The sequence below is a fragment of the Carassius auratus genome, chromosome 16, assembly GCF_003368295.1.
Source record: "Carassius auratus strain Wakin chromosome 16, ASM336829v1, whole genome shotgun sequence".
In the NCBI taxonomy this organism is placed as follows: Eukaryota; Metazoa; Chordata; class Actinopteri; order Cypriniformes; family Cyprinidae; genus Carassius; species Carassius auratus.
In genome coordinates, this window is record NC_039258.1 from 2,920,850 (window position 1) to 2,945,421 (window position 24,572).

The following is a 24,572-nucleotide window of genomic DNA, read 5'->3' on the forward strand; positions in this document are numbered from 1 at the left end:
TAATTTAAAATATTAATATATACTATAACAGTACATAAATAATGTTTATTGGAGAGCGTTGCAGTTTAAATAGTAAGCTTTTTTTAAATGTATGTTTTAAGACATTTCATGTTTTATTCAGTGTGTTACTTGCAGTTTTTTGCAATAATTTGTAATATTTACTAGTTATTTCAAAGTAGAAGCAAGTTTTATCAGTCAGCCGTGTTGTATTCAGCAGACTGATCTCGCTGTGTGTGTGTGTGTGTGTGTTTGCAGGCCATCGAGACGAACCTGGTGCAGAAGTCTCCGGGTGGATTGACGTATGTGGCCGAGTGGCGAGGAGGAATCCTGGATCATAAGATGGGGCATCTGGCCTGTTTCTCCGGAGGGATGATGGGCATCGGTGCTGAGGACGAGCCGGCGGGACACAAGCAGCATTACCTGGACCTGGCCGCTGAAATCACACACACCTGTCACGAGTCCTACAGCCGCTCGGGTCAGAACATCACTCTGTCATCTCTGTGCTCGAGCTCCTCTATCAGCTCTTTCAGCTACACACTGATCTTATTTCACTATCATCCAGTACAGTATTTATTCAGCATTTGAATTGAGCTTTATATTTACATTTTAGTTAATATTTGAGTCTTTTTTTTACATCATTTTAGTATTTTAGTAATAGAATATTAGTAATTTAATTGTAGTAGTTAATTTGAATAATTATTATATTATTTCTGCTCTTTTTTCATTTAATTTTAGTATTTTATTACTAGAATATTAGCAGTATTTATTCATCATTTGAATTTAGATTTATATTAAAAAAAAAAAAATTTAGTAATTTTTTTTATTTTAGTACTAGAATATTAATAATTTAATTTTAGTAGTAAATTTGAATAATTAGTATTTTGCTTTTGTATTTTCTGTTTTTATTCTAATTTTAGCTCAAATTTGTCATTTTTTTCATCTCATTTTAGTTTTTTAGTACTAGAATATTAGTAATTTAATTGTAGTAGTTAATTTGAATAATAATTATTTTGCTTTTATAATTTCAGTTTTTATTGAAATTTTTGCTAAATTTTGATTAATTTTTTATTCTTTTTCATTTAATTTTAGTATTTTAGTACTAGAATATTAGCAGTATTTATTCATCATTTGAATTTAGATTTATATTAAAACTTTAGTTTAAATTTGAGCCATTTTTTCATTTTTACTTTTTTTTGTATTTTAGTACTAGAATATTAATAATTAAATTAAAGCAGTTAATTTGAATAATTAGTATTTTGCTTTTATATTTTCTGTTTTTATTCTAATTTTAGCTCTTTTTTCATATAATTTTAGTATTTTATTACTAGAATATTAGCAGTATTTATTCATCATTTGAATTTAGCTTTATATTTAAATCTTAGTTTAAATTTTAGTATAATTTTTTATTTTAGTACTAGAATATTAGTAATTTAATTGTAGTAGTTAATTTGAATAATAATTATTTTGCTTTTATATTTTCAGTTTTTATTGAAATTTTGGCTAAATTTTGAGTCATTTGTCTTTTTTTCATATAATTTTAGTATTTTATTACTAGAATATTAGCAGTATTTATTCATCATTTGAATTTAGCTTTATATTAAAATTTTAGTTTAAATTTGAGCCATTTTTCATTTTTACTTTTTTTTGTATTTGAGTACTAGAATATTAATAATTTAATTTTAGTAGTTAATTTGAATAATTAGTATTTTGCTTTTATATTTTCTGTTTTTATTCAAATTTTAGTTTTAAGTAATTTTTGTATTTTGTTGTTTGAATTCATATTTCTGTTTACTTTTATTTACTTTTTTATTTTTTGTGATTTTAGTACTTAAAGGGATAGTTCACCCAGAAATGAAAAGGCGGTCATTAATCACTCTTAATCACTCATTAATTACAAACCCGTAAGATCTTTGTTCAACTGGAATCAGAATCTTTATTGTCATTTTACATAAGTGCAAAAAAATTATGTGCAATCTTATTTCGGTGCAAAACTAAGGTTTACAGTTAAAACAACCACTAAAATAAATAAACAAATAATGAAGATGTTTTTTATTAAATCTGAGAGATCTCTAACCCTCCCATTGACAGCAAGGGTCCTAACACAAAAACAATATTATGAATTTATGTTATGTTTCACTGCTGACCAACGGAAATTCGTAAAAGCCATATATAAAAAAATAAAATTGTGAAAACATATGCATTTACTAAAACTAAACTGAAAATATAATAAAAAAAGTTAATATAAATATTAATAATAAGGATAGTAAGGTAGTTGTTAAGTTTAGGTTTTAAGGGATCTAAAGCATGGTCATGCAGAATAAGGCATGCTTTTATTAACATAATAAAAGTCCTTAACATAAAGTGTTACTATATTAATAAATCATATAACAGTATATGAAAAAAGTTAAAATAACAGTAGTGTTAGAAACGTCCTCTGTCTTATCTTTCTGCTCATGCTTACAGGCGTCTGTGTTTCTGAAAATCCAATCTGCTGGCACTCAGATAGAGAAAGGCCATTACTCTGCTGGATAATCACAGACTCAAACTGTTGCTTTCTCAGACATCAGAAGCAAACAGATGAGATGAAGCCGAACCTGCGTCAGATCAGAAATAGCTCTTCACAGCGCTCTCGACAGGAGGATCCAGACGCTGCAGAGGACCAGCGATAAATACCACGTTTGATCTCGTCTCGACACACTATTTCTGACCTCACGTCTTTCGGGAAATAAAATCCTCAGAGCCGCGGGGCATGAGCAGGATATGAACGAACCCGCTCAGAACATGACAAAATAGCATTATATAGAGCAAGGAAATGAAGCAAAGGTATTTTCATATTTGCAAAATGCAAAATGCAAAAAAAAATATATATATTAAACTGAAAAACGAAAGTATTTTTATTAATGCATAGTTTTGTGAAGCTATTAGAACTAACTATTAAAAACTGTTTCATTACTTGAAATTAAATAAACTTAATTATAAGGTATAATTATTATATTTCAGCAAGGTGACGTTTTTAATTGTAATTTTTAATTTCAAGTTTAACTTAAATAGAATAAATAAATAAATAAATTTGTAATAAAATGACAAACAAAAAATTCTAAGAAAATAATTAATAATTATTATTATTATAATAATAATAAATAATAACCCACACAGTAAAATGTATTAAAATGACTAAAACTAGTACAAATTCTAAGAAAATAACAACAACAATAATAATAATAATAATAATAATAATAAAATAACACACACAGTAAAATGTATTAAAATGACTAAAACTAGTACAAATTCTAAGAAAATAACTAACAATAATAATAATAATAAAATAACACAGTAAATTGTATTCAAATGACTAAAACTAGTACAAATTCTAAGAAAATAACTAACAATAATAATAATAATAAAATAACACACACAGTAAATTGTATTCAAATGACTAAAACTAGTACAAAGTCTAAGAAAATAACTTATAATAATAATAATAATAATAATAAAATAACACAGTAAAATGTATTAAAATGACTAAAACTAGTACAAATTCTAAGAAAATAAATAACAATAATAATAATAATAAAATAACACACACAGTAAAATGTATTAAAATGACTAAAACTAGTACAAATTCTAAGAAAATAACAACAACAACAATAATAATAATAATAATAATAATAATAAAATAACACACACAGTAAAATGTATTAAAATGACTAAAACTAGTACAAATTCTAAGAAAATAACTAACAATAATAATAATAATAAAATAACACACAGTAAATTGTATTAAAATGACTAAAACTAGTACAAAGTCTAAGAAAATAACTTATAATAATAATAATAATAATAATAAAATAACACAGTAAAATGTATTAAAATGACTAAAACTAGTACAAATTCTAAGAAAATAACTAATAATAATAATAATAAATAATAACCCACACAGTAAAATGTATTAAAATGATTAAAACTAGTACAAATTCTAAGAAAATAATTAATATAATAATAATAATAATAATAATAATAATAATCAAATAATAACACACACAGTAAAATGTATTAAAATGACTAAAACTAGTACAAATTCTAAGAAAATATTAATGAATATAAAAATAATAATAAAACTTTTAAAAATCACATAGCAAACTTAAAATCAACTAAATAGATATGACTACTGAACATGACAGAAGCAGCAAAATTTGAAAAACTGTATATGTATAAACTACAACTTTAAAATGAAACTGGAAATCTAAAAATAAAACGTGTAAAAACGTATAATAATATTTCAATGCTAAAATAATATTACAGTAAAAATATTACTGAATTAATTGTTTTAATCTAAATAATGAGATATGAAATCTAAATAATAAAATTAAGTGGTGAAATGGCGGTGCAAAAACTAGTACAAAACTAGTTTTTGGGTTAAATATGATCTGGACATGTTTCCATGAGATTTGTTTATATATTTGTATTGTTTATTGTTTTATTCATGTTTCATTCATTCATATTCGTGTCTCAAAGCTGTCTTTTATTAACATATTCTTTTCATTATAACATGCCCCACTGCGCCATGAAGAAAAAAAAGCTGTTATATTGAACACATTTGGAGAAGCATCATTCTTTATATTGAGAAGGGTCATATTAAAGCTTCCCCAAGGGAGAGTTTCTCTCACCGTAACACGCCGATAATCACCAAAAAAACACTGTATTCCACTTAAACACGGTTCCACGTTGAAGTGGCGTTATATTACTAAAGAGAGAAATGAATTGAGACAAAACAAACCAAAATCAGTATGCAAATGAAAATGTTTATTCAGACGAGAGTGTTTCTCCCGGACTGGGGCTGCTTGTAATTTTAGATTTAAGGAGCATAATGGGATACATTTGTGTTCATTATGTTATGTTCTGCTTTTAAAGCTTTGTGTTTTCATAAAGACGGCTGGTGATCGTAGTGTGAACTACACACACACTGTGTTTACTGGCTCAGATTTCTCCACAAAGCTCAGTATTTACACCAGCCGAGCAATCAGCATGAGGGAGATAGAAGTATAACTAGAGCTTTTTTAAGTGCATATAAAAAACATGCATGTTTTCTCTTTTCTAATTATGATGATTAGGCTGTTGCAGTTAAATCAGACTGCATTCACTAAGCTCTACTCTGTGCTGCGTGTGCTGTGTTTTCTTTTTGCTCGGCTACATATGTTAATACTATGTGCTTTTCAAAGATTTGCAGATGAATGATGATAAAGGCAACCAGAAATGCAGTTATTTGACAACATCCAGTGATTAAAACGTTGACAATGTGAATTGCAAAGGCAGAAAATGAAAACCAACTTAATAATACCTGGTGAATTCATTGAATCACGATTTCTGCTTCTCTCAGTTTTTTAAGCAACATCGACTGTGATATTTGGATGATGATTATTTATAGCGTACTGAAAATGTTTCATTTTAATTTGCATTTGTATCACTCCTCGAGCTTTCATGGTTGTGGTTGCCAGATTTCAAGGGCTTAAATCCCACAATCAGAGCTTTTCTTTTAAATCGATGCATATGGAAGCCCATTTCCCTTCATGTAAGATAGAAAATCATGCTTTGTTACGTCATAATTAATAATGAAAAGACTATTATGGCTTTACAATTTGAAATTATGACATAAAACTCATAATTAGGAGGAAAAAGATGACATTATGACAAAAAGATGAATTATGAAAATGTCGTTTTTTTATGTCATTATGACATTGTATGTTAATTTCAACTTTTAAATTCATTAAAATGATTATATAAATTGTCATAATCATGAGAAACAAATTCATAAACATGATGTAAATAGTAATTTTTGCCTTTTTATCTCATAAGTTAATCTAAATACTGGGGTGCCCCAGGGCTCAGTTCTCGGACCACTTCTCTTCTCTGTCTACATGGCATCATAAGGTTCTGTCATTCAGAAACATGGCTTTTCATACCACTGCTATGCTGATGATACTCAACTCTACCTCTCTTTCCATCCTGATGATCCGACGGTAGCTATTCGCATCTCAGCTTGTATAAAAGACATTTATTGCTAGATGAAGGACCATCATCTTTAACACAACCTTGCCAAGACAGAACTGCTTGTGTTTCCATAAAACCCATCATTACATCGCAATTTCACCATCAAGTTTGAAAAATCATTGGCAAGAAATCTTAATTTTGACTTACCAAAGCATTATTTTTTTTCTTACTTTGTGGAAATGGGATGTCATAGATACATTTTCTGCCTAGTGGTTTACTTAAGCTTTCCAACCTGGCAACCATGTGCACTCCTAACCCTAACCCTAACTTAGCCTACATTGTGGAAAATGCAGGCAAACATTAAAATTCTTGATTTGACAAAGAAATTCTTGATTCATGCTTATGGAAGAAGTGCAATAATTCTGATGAAATGCAACAACAACAAAAAAAAGACAATAATCGTGATTCTTTTTTTGTTTGAGCAAAACAATCTTGATTAACTGTTTAACCATTATTGTGCAGACGTACAACTTAATTAGAAATGTGATGCAAACATGAAAAGTAAATGAATGAGCCAGAAAAGGAGTTTCATTGTGATCATTCGGCTGACGAAATAAGTAAACGTTTAAATATATTAAAAAAATGTTTTTTTCTGTCTACAGCCACCAAACTGGGTCCAGAGGCTTTCCGCTTCGATGCAGGAGCCGAGGCCACAGCCACCCGAATGAGTGACCGCTACTACATCCTGAGGCCAGAGGTCATCGAGAGCTACATGTACATGTGGCGTTTGACCCATGACCCCAAGTACAGGCAGTGGGGCTGGGAGGCTGTTGAGGTGCATGTGTATTTCAACATTTAAAGTCAATATTTAGATTATCGATCAACAAATGTGGGTTTACAAAACGCTGGAAGTGTTACCCACAATACTCAAAGTTTCGTAGCATCGCTAATCCTTAGCACTGTATTATTTCAACCCTGTCACAGTAAATCTAGGATTCGTATCATCTCAAATGAACAGATATAGATGAACAAGTAAAACAGATTTTGATCTATAGTTGTCTGATGAATGATAGATGGATTCCTGCAGTATATGTGAAGAATCAGTGCGCGGTTGAGGATCTGTGGTGTATTTCACGGCTCTTCCTCACATTATCTCTGGTGAATGAACGCTCGGCTGTGGTTGTTATATTAATAAAGCCGATGTTAAAGTGCAGCGTTCCTCTGACAGACTGACATGTTAATTACTGGCTGCAGGAGGGCGAGGAAAACGTGAATAGATTTGTCAAATCTCGAAACCAAACTCACGGGACACTCCTAATTGTAGTCTAGGTGTCTACCTTTGTTTGAGGTTAATAAATCATTAATTTGCCATGTCAGCACTTCTTTTATTCAGCGCTCAAATTAAGCGCTTAATGTTCTAGCCAACTTTAAAGTGACAGAAATAGCAGCTCTCCAGTTTTATAGGATGCCTCACAAATCGCTGGTATCTTCCGCCAGCAATAAACTGTAAAGAAGAGGTCTCTTCTGCTCACCAAGGCTGCATTTATTTGATCAAAAATACAGTAAAATTGTGAAATATTATTACCGTTTAAAAGAACTGTTTTCTATGTGAATATCTGTTCGAATATAATTTATTTCTGTGATGCACAGATGAATTTTCAGCATCATTACTCCAGTGTTCAGTGTCACATGATCGTCAGAAATCAGAATAATATGCTGATTTGCTGCTCTTTTATCATATTATAAATGCTTTTACTGTCACTTCTGATTAGTTTAATAGTTTTCTGATTTGTTGAATAAAAGTATGAATGCAATATTGCTTTGAATAAAATTGTTTGTATGCATAAAATGCATAAAAGTAATAAATATTATATAATTACTTGCTTTTTATTATTTGTTACAATTTTGCTGATGAGAACTACTGATGTAAGATTACTGTATAGGGTATGTCATATGACCTTTATGTGACCCTGGGCCACAAAAGCAGTCTTAAGTCTCTGGGGTATATTCGTAGCAATAGCTAAAAATACGGTAGTATGGGTGTCAAAAATCATTTTATGTAAAAAATCATTAGGATATTAAAGTAAAGATCATGTTCCATGCAGATATTTTGTACATTTCCTACCGTAAATATAACAAAGCTTAAATTTTAAATAGTAATATGCATTGCTAAGAACTTCATTTGGACAACTTATATAATATTAATTTTTTTTGCACCCTCAGAAATCCAAATTTTCATATAGTTGTATCTCAGCCAAATATTAGCCGATCATAACAAACCAAACATCAATGGAAAGCTTTTTTTCTTTCAGCTTTCAGGTGATTTATAAATCTCAATTTCTGAAAATGTACAGTTAAGACTGGTTTTGTGGTCCAGGGTGTCACACATTGTTTGTTAACACATTCGACGGTCCAGCTCAAGTGGTTTGTGTTCACAGGCGTTGGAGAAGCACTGTCGTGTAGACGCAGGTTTCTCGGGAATCAGAGACGTGTACGCCTCCACAGTCAGCCACGACAACATGCAGCAGAGCTTCTTTCTGTCCGAGACTCTCAAGTAAGTTCATTATCACCCTGCACCGTCCTGAATCAGTGTCATAGTTTAAGGATTAAGAGAAAAAGCACAAAGACCTCCCAACATATGACTTTTGCAATGCATTTCATGTCTTTTTAATAGCTTCTATTGACTTCATTTAACCCTATCAAGTGTCATATTTGATGCACAGATTTCTAAGGCCTTTAATTGACACACATTACTGGAGATAAAGAGTTAAATCTGATATTTAGATAATTTTTTTGTCAGTATCTGCTCTCGTGTTATAAAGATCTCACTGATTTACATTACAAGCATCAGAATATCATCTTATTTTTGTGAATATCAGCATCTACACCAAATTTTTGCGTTAGCATGTTTTTGCTCCGTTTGGGCCTCTGAATAAATTCTGTGTTATTTTAGCATCGAGAAATTATTAGTTTTATATTTTGCATTTTAGTTTAAATTTTAGTTAAAGTTTTGTTAAATTTGTTGTTAGAGATTAAAATAAATGTCTGTTTTTTATTAACTTTTATTTCAGTTTTAGTTTATCAAGTTCTTAAATAAAATGACAAATGTTGCCCTCGCAACTACATTTTAAAAAGTTGAATCTATTTTATTTTAGTTGGTTTATTTCAAGTTTTTATATTTTAATTTTAGCTTCAGTTTTAGTTACTTATAATAAACCTGAAAAATGTATCTTCTCAGTATATCATCCTGACGTATAAATATCATACTCAACAAAAAACACACATGCAAAAATATATATATACGTCTGACTATTAAAGTTTAACTTATATACAGCCACTAAAATATATGTTTGTTTTTATGCATGTACCAAATTATGCTTTTATGGTGTTTTCAGAGCTTGACAGCATCTGTTCACATTCACTTTAGTTGTACAGGAGACTACTCGGTGTCAAATCTGCTTTTGTGATGTTGGAAGCATGCAAAGGCAGACTAGCATTGCCTTGATGTTAGTGTTAATGCTGTGCTTTGATGGTGATATCGTGACACATTGTTAACCCCGTCTGAATGTGATCACAGATACCTGTACCTGCTGTTCTCGGACGATGATCTTCTGCCGCTGGACGACTGGGTGTTTAACACAGAGGCTCATCCGCTGCCCGTTATACGCAAGAGATGCCTTCAGGAGCACAGCAACACACAAGATGATGAACAGACCAACCTGGAGTAGTATTTACCATCACACACACACACATGGATTCAACCTCATGGGTCCTGACATGGATTCTCAGCTCCTTTTCTATAAAGGATGTCTTCATATATATAAATATACGCTGTGATTGTATATCTCTGAGCCGAGGCTTCCCGCTCTCTTCGGTTGGTGGAAGCTTGTGCAACTTTCCGTGGACAATCAGTGAAACGTGACTTTCATGTGAAGAGCACCTTCTTTTCTTTGCTTCTTTCCTCTATGAGGAAAAACGAATAACTTGCAGCCCCGAATCTGTGGGAGGAGTGTCGTACGATGGCGGGCCGTGCTGAGCGAAAGAGAAAACCACTTTTCTTCACGTCTCACCTGTAATTTATCTTTTCTTTCATCCTTTCATTGTGTATTCCTTTCCCGTCTCTTCTGCCAAAGCGTTTGCAGTCTTTTCTATTTCCCAGCCTTTGAGATTTTGTTCTATCTAGATTCGATTCCTATTTTGTGCTATGATTTCTTTCTTTTTTTTTTTCAAGGACTGAGATATTTACAAACCTGACAAAAGAAGGATGCTTTGTGAAATGTGTTGTACAGAATTGGTGTGAACAGGAAGTTGAATGATGTCATTGGCAGGGCAGGATTGTTTTACGTGATTTTAAACTTAAAATGCTTCAGATGCATTGTGAGCCTCGGTGTTGTGCACGACATTTCATGTTTCAAAGACCAGCATCACCAGAGCGGAAAAACACACTTGCACTTGCACCGGATGGCCACTAGGGCTGGGCGATTTTATAGTGAATATTCATTATATTTTTGCATGCAATTATTTTAATGTGCTTTTTAAGTCACACTGGTTTCATGGTGGTTCTTCAGGATCAAAAACAGGATTTATGTTTGATTCATGAATCAAATCCTTTTTATGAATCGATTCAGAATCTAAAGCAAAGATGCAATTGCATCATACTACAGAAATCCAAACGAATGTGAATCACAATTATTTTAATGCGCTATTTAATTAGTCCTTTAAATTGTATTAAGATTGCATGCATCAGACTAGCTTCATTATGATTCTTCAGTATCAAAAGCAACATTTACATTTGATTAATTTCTGTAACTCGCCTCAAACTGTTTGAATCAATTGATTCAAAAAAAAAAAAAAAAGATTTTTTTTTCAATATTATGAATGACACTATTATTATTTGTCCGTTGCATTTCCTTAAGATTGAGTTGTTAAAATAGTTTCATGATTCTTCTCCACTGTCAAAAACAGCATTTAAGTTTGATTCATTTCCATGAATCACTTCAAACTGATTCAACAAACTGATTCAAAACTCTAAAAAGCAATGATGCATTTGTGTCATCGATCAAAAATGCAAAAAAAAAAAATGTAAATCATTTTAATGTACTTTTTTGATTTGTTCATTATATTTCCTAAATATTGTATCATCAGACAGGTTTCATAATTGATCTGCAATTTCAAAAATAGCATGCAAGTGTGATTCATTTCCGTGTCCATTTAAAAGAGTCGATTCAAAGCTCTAAAGATGTATTTGAATCATCATTCAGAAATGCTGGAGATTGTGAATCACATAATTATTTTAATGCACTTTTTTAATTCATTCATTAAGCTTCCGAAAAAATATCATCAGTCTAGTTTAATGATTCTTCTACAGCATTTCAGTTTAATTCACTTCCATGAATCAGAACTCTAAAAGACTAAATATTTGCTTTTGCATTATCTCTCAAAAATGCTGGATTTATATTAATTTGTTCATTAAGTATTGCATCATCAGACTAGTTTCATGATTCAAACGCAGCATTTAAGTTTGATTCATTTCTGTGAATCAGTTCAGATGAATCAAAACTCATTTGCATTTGCATCTTCGCTCAAAAATGTTCTCATGTTTTATATTGTTTGAGTATAAATATCTGTGGGCAAAAAGCTGCTGTTTATGACCATGTTCTGTTATACTTGTGCGTGTAAATGAAAACGAATCAGCTGTGAATAACTTAACTAATTCTTTAAATTTCCCAAAATCAGCACAGAAAATGTGAAACTGGCTGATTTTTCAGCACTATCGCCCAGCCCTGTCTCAAAGCATCGATGGTGAATGTGAACGTTTTTTTTTTTCAGGGTTTTTGTCTCCTGAAGCGACAGTAATGGTGAAATGAATGTCCTATTTTCTCTCTCTTTCTCTTTTCTAATTTTTATGGACGTTTATGAAAGACTCGCTCTTTTCGTTTTCCTCAGGTGTTTCTGTACACAGTTTTGATTACAGTTATTTGCACTATTCATTACGGTAGTGCCGATCATTGTTGATTTGAACGTCTTCTGTCTCTCATTGTTGGATATTTTCAAAAACTGGTAAAAGATCTGTGCGATTTATACATTTAAAAAAAGTGCACAAATGCTCCAAGTGTCTGTCTTTGTGTATTTGTGTTCTACAGTACATTTCCACAAGCTCACATTAGCTTTGAAAACATGGTTTTAATCTGTGACCTGCATTAAGTGCCACTCACATCCTCAAAATACTGCACATGATTCATAGGTTTGGTGTGAATAATCTGCACAATTTTTATAAAAACATTAGAGTGACAAATCTCAGATAAACACTCATATCTATTAGTTACCGGTGTTATTTTAGTACCATTGAGATACTATTGTATATTTCATTTTTATTTCAAGTACTTTTCTATTTGAGCAATATTTTAAGTAATTTAGTTGCTTTTGCGATTTTTTTAGTGTTTCATATTATTATTTATATAAAGTTTTTTGATGCATTTTATTTATTTATTTATTTTTTTTTTTTTTTGCCATTTTCTGATTTTTAGTAGCTATTTTATTGGTCAGTTTTAGTTATTTTAAAGTTGAACTAAATGGAATATAAAAAATATGCTAAAAACGTCGACATCATATAATCATATAAGTTACTCATTGTCAATTATAAATGAAAATGAATAACTTTTGTTTGATTTTTCACAACAAGCACTCTTTCTGTGTCACTTCCACACTGTGTCATCAAACTGAATTGCAAAAATAATGACTGTTTTCAAACAGGTTTCCCTAAACGTCCTGCCATTGGTCAGGCACCCCTATATAGCCCCGCCCCAAACTCACATCATTGGTTGAATCAATGTGACTCTCAGATAAACAGATCAATGTTTTGAAGGTGTCACAGTATTATAATCTAGCTGTATTTTAACATCCAAAAACTGCACACTGCAGCTTTAATATGAGTCTCAGACTGAAGCATCATCAGCGTTCCCCTTCAGATCGACCGAACGGCTCGATACAGCGAATCTCTCGGGCTACAAACAACTACGCAAGGTCAATTCTGTTAGTCGTTGCATTTCATCTACTGAGTTTTTCCTCTGAGAGAGAGCAGAAAATAAACTGCTCTCTTCTATACATTTTTTCTCTTTCAGGTCGAATGCTTTCAAGGCAATCTTCATGCAGTTCAATCTCAGATATTCAGTGAAGCCGTACTGAGTGCTGAAGTTCGTTACCAGTAATAACATGAGCACATTCACAAGCACATAAAGTATGCTTCTGCCCTTCCCGCACACCTTCCTGTATTTCTCCTAATCCCTGTCGAAATTAGCCTGAAATGGCAATGGTAAGCATCAGTAATGTGATGCATTTCTGAGTGAAACACATCATGCAATTATATACATTTTATTCTATTATATATTATTATGCAATTAAATATTATTGTTGTACACATTTTTATTATTATTTTATGTCTTATCATATTTTTAGACAATTGTTATTCCATTAAATATTGTGCGCACTGATGAATCATTCACAATAAGAAAAAATAACATGGATTTAGCAAGTAAAAGGGTTGATTTAGAAATTAAATTACATAAAACAGCATTAAATTTAATTTTTTATGAAAAATAAACTTTAACAGCTTACCCAATGTGAAATTTTGCAGTTTTTCAAATATATAATATATATAAAATGTGTTATTATATTATTTAATACATATTATATGTTGACGCTTTTACGAGAGAAACAGGTTATCCAATAAAAAAAAAACAATTATAATTGTATTTACTTAATTTTATTATTAATGTTACACGTTATATACATATACATTATATATCATTTATTATTATTATTATTATTATTTATATTAATAGTATATTAATTTATTAAATATATATTTGTATATATTTTTATGCATTCTTGTTTACTTTAGTATTTTATTTTTTGTATATATTACACATGACATGAATTTTAAAATGGATGATTTTGAACCTCAATGACATAAAGCGCATTAAATGAAGTTTTTATGAAAGCTAGAGTAATAAATGTGAGTGTCATCAGCTCGTGGAGTCACACAGGTTTAGTTAATGAGTGCGGTGTGTGATCAGAGGTGTGTGACGGCGTAAACAGCGCTGATGTCTGCTCACAGGAGGTTGATTATACTGTAATTGATGAGGTCCGTCAGCAGGATAAGCCTGTTTCCAGTAATTAGCCCGGCTTAACTAATGCCGGGGTTTCGTTATGCTACCTTTCATAAAGTTCTGTTAATTTATTGCCACGTACAATCATTAGATCAACTTCAGCTCTGGGCTGATATTAGTTATGTTAATTGCACTTTTGTGAATAGTTTTGATTTCCACTCAGGGCTGATCAATGTTCCTCTCGTTTCTTCATCACAATTACGGAAAAGAGTCTGTAATTCTGTAATTTATGGATTCTGAATGCACGTCCTGTGTTATACCAATTCAAAATGCTTCATTAAAGGGATAGTTCACCCAAAAATAAAAAAGTGATGTTTATCTGCTTACCCCCACTGCATTGTTTCTTCAGTAGAACACAAACTGAGATTTGTAGCTCAAACTGTTGCAGTCTGTCAGTCATACAATGCAAGTGGATAGGAATATCGGCTTAAACATACAATATAAAAACATGCATAAAACCAATTTAAACCCTGTGGCTCTTGATGATACATTGATGTGTAAAGACACAAAACGATCGGTCCGTGCAAGAAACTGAAAAATATTTCTATACCTCTGATTTTCCTCTAATGTCCGAACTGCATGAGGCATCTTCTTCTTCTTTCTTTATGGCCGATTGCAGACTTTATAAGTGTATTACCGCCACCTATCTCAAAAAAATGGACCATTGACACTCTATCAACAATCTTAATTATAGAGAGGACGTGCTCAGAAGAGTTTTTTGCACAGACTGATCGGTTTGTGTCTTTACACATCAATATATCTTCACAAGCCACAGGGTTTAATTTGGTTTTGTTTGTGTATGTTTTTTTGACTCTCAAAGGCATAATTTATTTATTTTCAAGATTTAGCTGCGGAAGCAGAGATAAATCCTTAAAATTTGTTGTGCTGCTTGTTAAACGTGTTTCTTTTGACTCCTCTCTGGATGTCAGTCTGTGACAAAAATGTGAAATTTTCCCACTTTGAAGTTTGTGAATCGCTCACGGTAACAATAAAAACATTGACAGACATAAGGGAAAATATTAGCAATAAAAGTCAGTTTCACAGCTGTTTTGGGACGATTATTAGAAATGACACATGCATCAGTCTGTAAATAAAGACAGTTTTTATTCTTTAGGACTTATACTTTTAAAGGAATAGTTCAGCCAAAAATTTAAATTAGCTGAAAGTTCTCACGCCACCCAAGATGAGTTTGTTTCTTCATCAGATTTGGAGAAATGTAGCATTGCATCAGTGTCTCAGCAATGCATGCTCTGCAGTGAATGGGTGCCGTCAGAATAAGAGTCCTAACAACTGATAAAAACATCACAATAATCCACAAGTAATCCAGTCCATCAGTTAACATCAGCTGTTTGGACTCTCATTCTGACGGCACCCATTCACTGCAGAGCATGCATTGCTGAGACACTGATGCAATGACACATTTCTCCAAATCTGATGAAGAAACAAACACATCTTCAAACTCATGGCCTGAGCGTGAGAACATTTTCTTTTAAAAATGAAATGTTAATGTTAAAATGTTAATTAAAAGCAAGCAAGTAAGCCCTGGCCAGATTTTTTAAAATAACACAAAAATAATGTGACATAATTAGATACTTTTCTAGGGAGTGTTGCAATATTGTAATTCGTTACTTTTAAAAGTAACTTTCCCCAACACTGATGATTAGTAAGTGTTATAATGTGCAATATTCAACTGATTGTATTTTAGTGTTGGGCAGACTGCAGACTGCATTAAAAATAAAATATCTTTCAAATATATTATGCATATATTATTGCATTATGCAATGCATGATAAAATGCCTGAGCTGCTGTGCAATTGTTCACACACACACACACACACACACACACACACACCTCCTTCAATTCCTGTTTCAGTGGCATTGACCAGGGAAAGCGACATACGAGCTGAATAATGCAGGACTGTTCCCGTCTCTTCCTGCGTTCGTCCCTGAGCCGTCATGCTCTGTGACTTTTTATTCCACTCTTTCTTCTCACATTGTGTCTGTTCAGTTTCATACATTTTTGAGCATCACCTCTCAATTTTCTCGAAGTGCTGCTGCTTGAAAAAAAAAATGACTCACGAAAAATATTTTTTCTCATACTCTCACACTTGGTGTAAGGGAATAGTTCAACTAAAATAAAGGTCAGCCATTATTTACTCATCAAAAAACTACTGTTTTGTGCATTTATGGTCTGATATATGTTGGTTTTATTATATTTGGAGAGAGACATGAATTAGAGATGCTTTGAAATTTCCACAGAGAGCATACAGGTTTGGAGCAACATATGGGTGAGTAAATAATGACTTGATGAATTATTCCTTTGAAGAAGGAACTTGTGTGCTTTAACGTCTGGAAACATGTTTTAATCATGATTCGTGTTTGTTTGTGCTCACATCTTTCTCCAGAGATCTTTCCTGACTTTGATTATTCTCTATTCTCAGACATACTGCGATCAAAATATATTTTTTTCAGAAATCTCTTTTTTAAGTGTGAGTTTTCATTAGCTATTAGCTATTTTCATTAGCTATGTAAGATGCAATTAGTACACACGTATTTGAATACCAAAATTTGAAGAAGAAAAAAATTACAGTTGAAAGAAAATGCTCACCGAGATGAATTCATTTGATCAGAAATACAGTAAAACCGTAATATTGTGAAACATTATTACAACTTCAAATAACTATGTTTTCATGTGAATATATTAGTAATTTATTTCTGTGATGCACAGCTGTATTTTCAGCATCATTTCTCCAGTCTTCAGTGTCACGTGATCTTCAGAAATCATTATCATATGCTGAGAAACATTTCTGATTATTATCAGTGTTGAAAACAGTTGTGCTGCTTCATATTTCTGTGGAAACAGTGATACATTTTAATTTTTAAGGATTCTTTGATGAATAGAAAATTCAAAGAACAGCATTTATTAGAAAAATAAATATTTTGTAACACTATAAATGTCACATTTCAAATTAATGCATCCTTGAAGAATAAAAGTAATAAAATCCACATACTGTTGACTGTAGTTCATGTTTCATGAGGTCTTGGTGTTGATCACCATCTTAATTCAATGTTTGTTTTGGATCTTCATTCAGATGATGGATAGGTTTGGGATCTTCTCATGTTTCATCCACCTTCACGTTCATCTTGTTGATTGCGTCTCTGCTGTTTTGATCAATCACACGTTCAGTAATGACCTGCATGAGACCATTACTTCAGACCTTCAGGACCATTTCATCACACTTTAGCCTATTTCATGCACTGTCAAATAGTTTTTTGACTGGATAGAAAAGGACAGCGTGTTTTATATTGGGAGGTTTATGAATAAAGGCCTGTTCACACAAAGGACAACAACAAAGATTAAGAAATCCACCTTTTTCTTCTTCCGGTTCATTAGCTGCTACAGAGAAATAACAAGAAGAAAAACAATGTGCAGTTAAAACTGTTTGCACTACAAATGTGTGTTTATAATTAAGATAATACATGAAAATAATACGGTAAGACACAACAATTTTCAATATCAAGCCACAAAACAAGCTGTTTTGTTACAAGAATTGTAAAGAAAAAAATTATTCAGAATTATTCATTCACATTATTCAGAATTGCAAGATGTTCAATTGAAAAAAGGAGAAAAGTTGCAACTAACTGCCTTATTAATTTTGTTGCGGTGGAAAAAAACTAAACAATTGTAACATGTTCGAATTGCAAGAAAAATATATATATAACTCTGAGTTTAGCCTATAGGTATATAACAGTTCTTCTCAGAATTGTAATAATGCGCTGTAAAAAAACTACCGTGAATTTAACGGTAAAAGACTTGCTACAGTAAATACCCATTTTATTAAATATTTAATGGTTAATTTCCCTATTATCTTTAGTGAAAAACGGTATTGGACATTATAGGTAATTTTACAGTAGTGTACTGTTTTTGGAAGAGAAAAGACCGTATAATTTACAGTAAATAACCGTAAATTGCCATTGGCAGAATTCCCTATGTTACATTTCAAATTTGATGTTTTTTGTTGAAATAACTATGTTTCTTCTTAGCTTTTTCTTATCAGTTTTGTATATTAGGGTTGTGTGTTACACCTTTTGTTGTTAAATGAGGGTTTATTGCATTATTTCAGTTTCATGTTTGTTACCGTGATGGTGTTTAGTGTTTGTGTTCCTCTTCAAAGGTACAGATTTCAGTACTTTAATAGGTTATTATATTATTGTTATATCAGTTAATGAAATTATGGTATTTAACTGTACATTTAAGATAAAACTGTAAAACCTAAAATGTTTTTATACTGTATTTTTTTTTACGGTAAAATTCTGGCAACTACAGCTGCCAGGTTTTTACCGTACTTTTTTTTATTTATTATTTACAGTGTGTGAGATATAAACTTTGGGTGTTATAAATAAAATGTGAGGTGGAAAATTCACATTTTTATTTTTTATTCTGTGGCAGAAGTTGGCATATTCCACCTTGAAACTAATAAAAAATAATCCCTAGAAGGTTCTTAACACAAAGTATTTATATTTTTTTCAAACCCTTAACATTATTATTGTTCTTCGTCAGGTTTCTCTCAAGAGTTTCATTTTGAAACAATCCTGTGATTCATTCTCAGTTGAAGCTGAACGCTCGATTTATTGTTTTATAATAAATATTCGGCACATAAATCTTGTATCTGACAAATCGAATTAGTCACTGAAAGCACATTTTATAGGAGATTTATGATAAATGGAAGAAGCAGCAGGTGAACTCCTTGATTCGTAATCTTCTCTTTTTCACTGTTTTGTTCCAGTGCTTCATTGAATGTTTAATGCTAATAGCTGACAACGTTAGGATTTTGGGATGATAAATCATTCATATCGGTCAGTAAGATACCTTTTTCTGTTTTGTTTCCTCGAGATATTGAGGAAAAACTAATACAGTCTAAAGACTCCTTTGAATGCCAAAGCATTTCTGTTCATTTCATCACTTGCTTGTAACTGATGCAAGCTGACGCACCCGTGTAAAAGGACTTTACAAGCAATTTAAGGCATTTACTGTGATGTGTTTCATTGAGGCCCAAATGTGTTGTTTCTGTGCCACTAAATTGAATTATGATGATAATGTTTCCAAAACATCAGTGGTGGACAGTAACGGAGTAGCTTTACTTCGTTACTGTACTTAAGTACATTTTTCAAGTATCTGTACTTTACTGGAGTAGTTTTATTTCGAGTAACTTTTACTTTTACTTCACTACATTCCAAAGCATAAAATCGTACTTTTTACTTCACTACATTTCATAAAACATATCGTTACTCCCTATAATATATCACGTGCTCCGACACGCAGAAGCGGTGTCTGATTCATCATGAACGAACTGAGTCTTTTCAAAATAAACTTTTAAATCGGATCGCGAATCACACCAAACGATTCGTTTACGAATTAGAATGATCCGATTGCAGCTGTTCTGGAGTCGACCACTCACTGATTCAAATGAACCGTTTAGTGCGAGTCTCCAGAAGTAAGAACCGGGAGATCTTGTGAGCGCGCGTGCGTCTGATGCTGCTAAAAGTAAGTTATTAATGTCGAAATTTAGGATTAATTATTGTAACTGAAAATCATATTTAGGTCAAAATTGTCAGTTGTTTGGGAACTAAATCCGCTGTAAAGAGTGATCTGTTTAAGCCCACTGAAATGCTCGAGTGCAGATGATGCAGACACATCAATCAGCGTCTCTGTGTGTTTAGGTAAAAAAGAAAAAAAAAAACACACACACATTAAACTAACACAGATTACATAAAATAACTCGTGCATGTTCAAATTCCCCGCTGCCGTAATATTAACAGTTTTATTAAAATGCTACCATGTCCGTCTGTTTTTATATTGTTTATCAACAGTAACGTTATACATATGTATATTGTTTGGATTAACTAGACGAGTAGACAGACATGAATGTTTATTCATAACCGTACTGAAAATAAGTAAATATTGTTAGCTGATGCTAACGGTCTACCTAACAAGCTTGCTGGTGCTAACTTGAGGAAATTTTTTATAAATAATGTCCAAATATTTTTATTCAACCACCTATATATATATATCGTCAATCGATTAAAAAAAATTAACTAATTAATCGCACAATTTTTTAAAATTAATCGCGATTAATCGCGATTAATTGCAATTAAAAGAATGAAACTTTTTGGATATGTAAATGTAAAATGTAAATAATTAATGTAAACTCAAGACAAAGAAACTATTTAAATTCAAATATGATTGTTTATTGGAATTTTTGTTTAACTTGTAACACAGATTTTCTCATGTAAACAACATACCTGCAATAAACCATCAATATCCTCCAAATTAACTGTTGGCTTGAAAGCCATATTTATTACAGAAATAAAAACACAGGCATGTAAGTACCATTTGAATTTCAAAACAATCAATGCCAATAAAAAACAAAAATGATTTCCATGTTGAATTCTAAGTGGACTGCAAAAAAATTCCAAAGTATAGTCATTGCCAGTGCTTTAAGTGGGCCGGTATGCACCGGTACTCAGTACCGCCACTTCCAAATATAGATCTTGAGCGTACCGCCACCTCTCCGTGGAAGGTGTGTGAAACTCCTTGTGAGTTATACTAAAGCAAAATCTTGAGTATTTATTGTCTGATAAACATTAAAAACTGTCTGCGAAGGTTGAGTCGTCCTGCAGCCCCCGCTGGATGTTCATTGGCTGCAGCATCTTTTTTCTAAGTTCTAAAAAAATACCGTAGACGGCAAGGCACAAATTTAGATATTCATTTATCTAATTAATCTATAGCCTATGCACAAAGACAATATGATCTTTTTGTCCCCTTTTTGTTTTAAAGCTTGATGAAGAGAGAGAGCGCAAGTTGCTGCAGCTGAGGAGGACAGTGATGCACGCGCACAGGAGTGATTGACAGTTCGCGGCACTGTGTACAAAAAATACTCCGCTACACAATTATTTGGTTATTTTCGTTTAAGCTTATTAACGTTAGCGTTACAGAAAGGTCTGATTTACGCACTGTTACAGTCATTGTTTTTTTTATTTTTTTTAAACAATGACATTTGAGTTCATGATTTTAATGTTGCTGTTTCTTGTGGCAGACTAAATGAAGAGTAATGTTTCTTGTGGCAGACTGAAGAGTAATCCGGCAGAGTTTTATACTGAAACTTTCCGTCTAAAAGTCCTTCCTTGGTCTTATCCATATTTCTTTGCATGTTGAACACACATAGGCCACAACTGGAAATAAAAAAAAAACTGCAACCGCGTTAATTGCGTTATTTTTTTTTTACGCGTTAATTATTTCAAATTAATCGAATGCGTTAACGCGCTAATTTTGACAGCACTAATATATATATATATATATATATATATATATATATATATATATATATATATATATATATATATATATATATATATATGTAGGCTTTATAGATTACATCTAGGGACAAAAGAAAGGATGTGATGGTCAGAACATGGTAACTACAGTAATTATCAAAGAGGGGAAGAGATGCCCCCCGTTTGGCCAGGGGTGTTTTAAGTTTTGAGAAGGAAAAAATCATTATGAAAATATATATAAAAATTATATTTTCCTTAAAATGTTCTTCCTAACTTCAGGCCTTATTATCATGTCATATATAACTGTGATGTTCTGTAAAACAACAAACTTTAAAATATTTTGTTCTTACTGGTGAAAATCAGATGGTCATCTCTGTTTTCTCTCAGGTACATCACAGTGTGAGCTTCACAGTGAATATTACTCTCATCAGTGTAGTCCATATCAATAACAAAAAAATATCTTGACTCCATATAGTGGTTATTTTGGAAAAAATCCCTGGGCCCGTATTCATAAAGAATCTTAATGCAAAAAGTAGCTCCTAGTGACAAAATTCTAAGAAAATTCTTAGAAATGTGGGCGTTTACTCTTAAAATTAAAGAAAAAATCCTAGTAAAGAAAAAAGTAATTCAGAAAGCATCTTAACCCTTAAAAGAGGTCTTAAGGCCGTAAATGGTTTGTGCTATATGCTCCCATGTCTGCTTCTTGTCCCTTGCTGTGACACCCGGCCCCGAATTTTCCTTTAAGAATGGCCTTGTGTTCATCCACTAACTGGGCTAACAGTAACACTTTTCCTCTGTCCAGTTTGGCTTTCTCGCCCTTCTTGGTTTTGATTCCATGTTTGATACATTAAAACCAACATTCAAACCGCCACTTTAATAGGACAGCAATCACTGTAATTAGAAAGAGTGGAACAATTTTTATCATTCTAGGCCAATCAAATACCTTATAGGAAATTACAAGCATGGTAAATAAAAAAAGGATTTATATACACACATATAATGTGTGTGTGTGTGTGAGAGAACGGTCAAAAAGGAAAAATTACACATGTAAATTCAAAGTGAGAATTAGAATAGAGCCTATACTTAAAATCACTCTTTTTTTCCTTCTTGGACAACCAACCAATCACAGTCTTCAAAAGATTGTGTCATACATAGCAACGGGGTCAACCCCGCCTCCTCACTAAGATGAAAGTTTTTGTCTTTTCCTTACTCAGAGTTGCTCTCAGATCGGTCCCGAATTGCTTTTAAGCTAAGACTCCTACATAAAAGTTTTTAAGCTAAATTAAGAGTTTTCTGAGAGGATTCTTAGAATCTTTATGAATACGGGCCCAGGTATTTTGAGCAGTAGGATTATTTAAAAAAAATATGCGCCTATATAAAATTTCAAACATCTATCTTTCAGTACTTTTTTACTTAAGTACATAAAAAATTGAGTACTTTTGTACTTTCACTTGAGTAAAATAGAAAAAGGAGTACTTTTACTTTTACTGGAGTAATATTTTACTATACGTATCTGTACTTTTACTCAAGTACTTGATTTGTGTACTTCGTCCACCACTGCAAAACATGCATAAATTAGAAGAAAGAAAAAAATCCTAACTGTTACAAAAAATTTCATTTGGGCCTACTTGAAATAAATATAGCAATAAATAAAAGAATATGATATGTTTAAACCCAAGAACTAAAATAACAAACTAATAATAAAACTTAATAAAAAACTAAATGTTTAAAAAAACACTTAAAAAATTACAAAAACTCAAAACTATTAAAATATTCAAAACTAAAACTCAAATTAAAAACTCAAATTATATAAATACATTTAATAACTAATAAAAATGTATACTCAAATGAGAAATGTTACATTGGCAATGAGCTAAAATAAAATTAGTTTAGTTTACATTGAAGTACTAAATGAAAGGACATAAACTGAAATAAACAAATAAAACTTAACTAGGTCTGTTTAAATAAATAAATAAATATATATATATATATATATATATATATATATATATATATATATACGTATATATATACAGGGGAGGATCTAGAAAAATATTGATGGTGTGGCGAGAAGGGGGCAGGAATTTTTGAGGGGTGGTAACATATGGCAGACGTATATCTACTGAATTTAGTCAAAGTTATCACAGTTTGATGATAAATATATGTGCACACTACAAAAGGACACAGACTATCATTTACAAACTTAATCTCATGCAATCAATGTCTTGCATTTGAAACAGTTCATATAAGGAATAAGTGACCAGACCCCATAAGCCCCTCACACTCACTAATGCATACAGTATGCATCCACATGTCATTAAGAGCATTATAAAAGATTCAGTGTTATCAATATGTCCATTTATTATAAGAAACACAAGATTTTAACAGCCATTTCCAGCTGGGGAGACTCTAACTGATTTTCTACAGTTTAGTGTTAATCATCATCTAACTCAACCAGTCAAGAGCTAGATTTAGATTTAGATGTTATATGAATATGATTCCTGAAGAATAGGTTTTATTAGCTGACAATAATAATAAATAAATAAACGTTATGAACATTATATCCCCAATATATGACATATATTTTATTAAATGCTCTACTTTTGATTTATTCATGAAAAAAATGGCCAAATTCCATGATGTTCTGCTTTGTACAGCAAGTTCCATTTCCGCGCTTCAATCCCTGTCACTTTTAAAAACACAAACAGGGTGAAAGTTCTGACAAAACAAAAGTTGTTTCGTATCATCACGCTTTTTAAAAGTGGGTAACTATGTTTGACAGGTGCAATATTTGAAAATCTAAAATTATTAATTTATTTTTTAAATTACATTTATATCTGAATATATGTCAGAGTTCGGAGGGGGTTCGCGAATCATTTGAGTCAGTTCGGGAGTTCGGAGCGGGATCGCGAATCATTTGAGTCAGTTATGGGGATCGCGAATCATTTGAGTCAGTTCGGGAGTTCGGAGCGGGTTCGCGAATCATTTGAGTCAGTTTGGGGATCGCGAATCATTTGAGTCAGTTCGGGAGTTCGGAGCGGGTTCGCGAATCATTTGAGTCAGTTTGGGGATCGCGAATCAT

The 24,572-nt window shown here is 31.8% G+C and overlaps 1 protein-coding gene across 1 annotated transcript in view; it reads left to right on the plus strand.

Annotated features, from left to right (window-relative positions):
• The window catches only part of LOC113115753 (mannosyl-oligosaccharide 1,2-alpha-mannosidase IA-like), a 161,500-nt gene extending 149,403 nt beyond the window's left edge, over positions 1 to 12,097 (plus strand). The window contains exons 9-12 of the mRNA XM_026283334.1: positions 256 to 475; positions 6,651 to 6,823; positions 8,427 to 8,542; positions 9,566 to 12,097. Coding sequence (XP_026139119.1) covers positions 256 to 475; positions 6,651 to 6,823; positions 8,427 to 8,542; positions 9,566 to 9,716 — 660 coding nt within the window. The 3' untranslated portion in view covers positions 9,717 to 12,097. The remainder of the gene's footprint in view (positions 1 to 255; positions 476 to 6,650; positions 6,824 to 8,426; positions 8,543 to 9,565) is intronic.
• Positions 12,098 to 24,572: the final 12,475 nt, after the last annotated feature.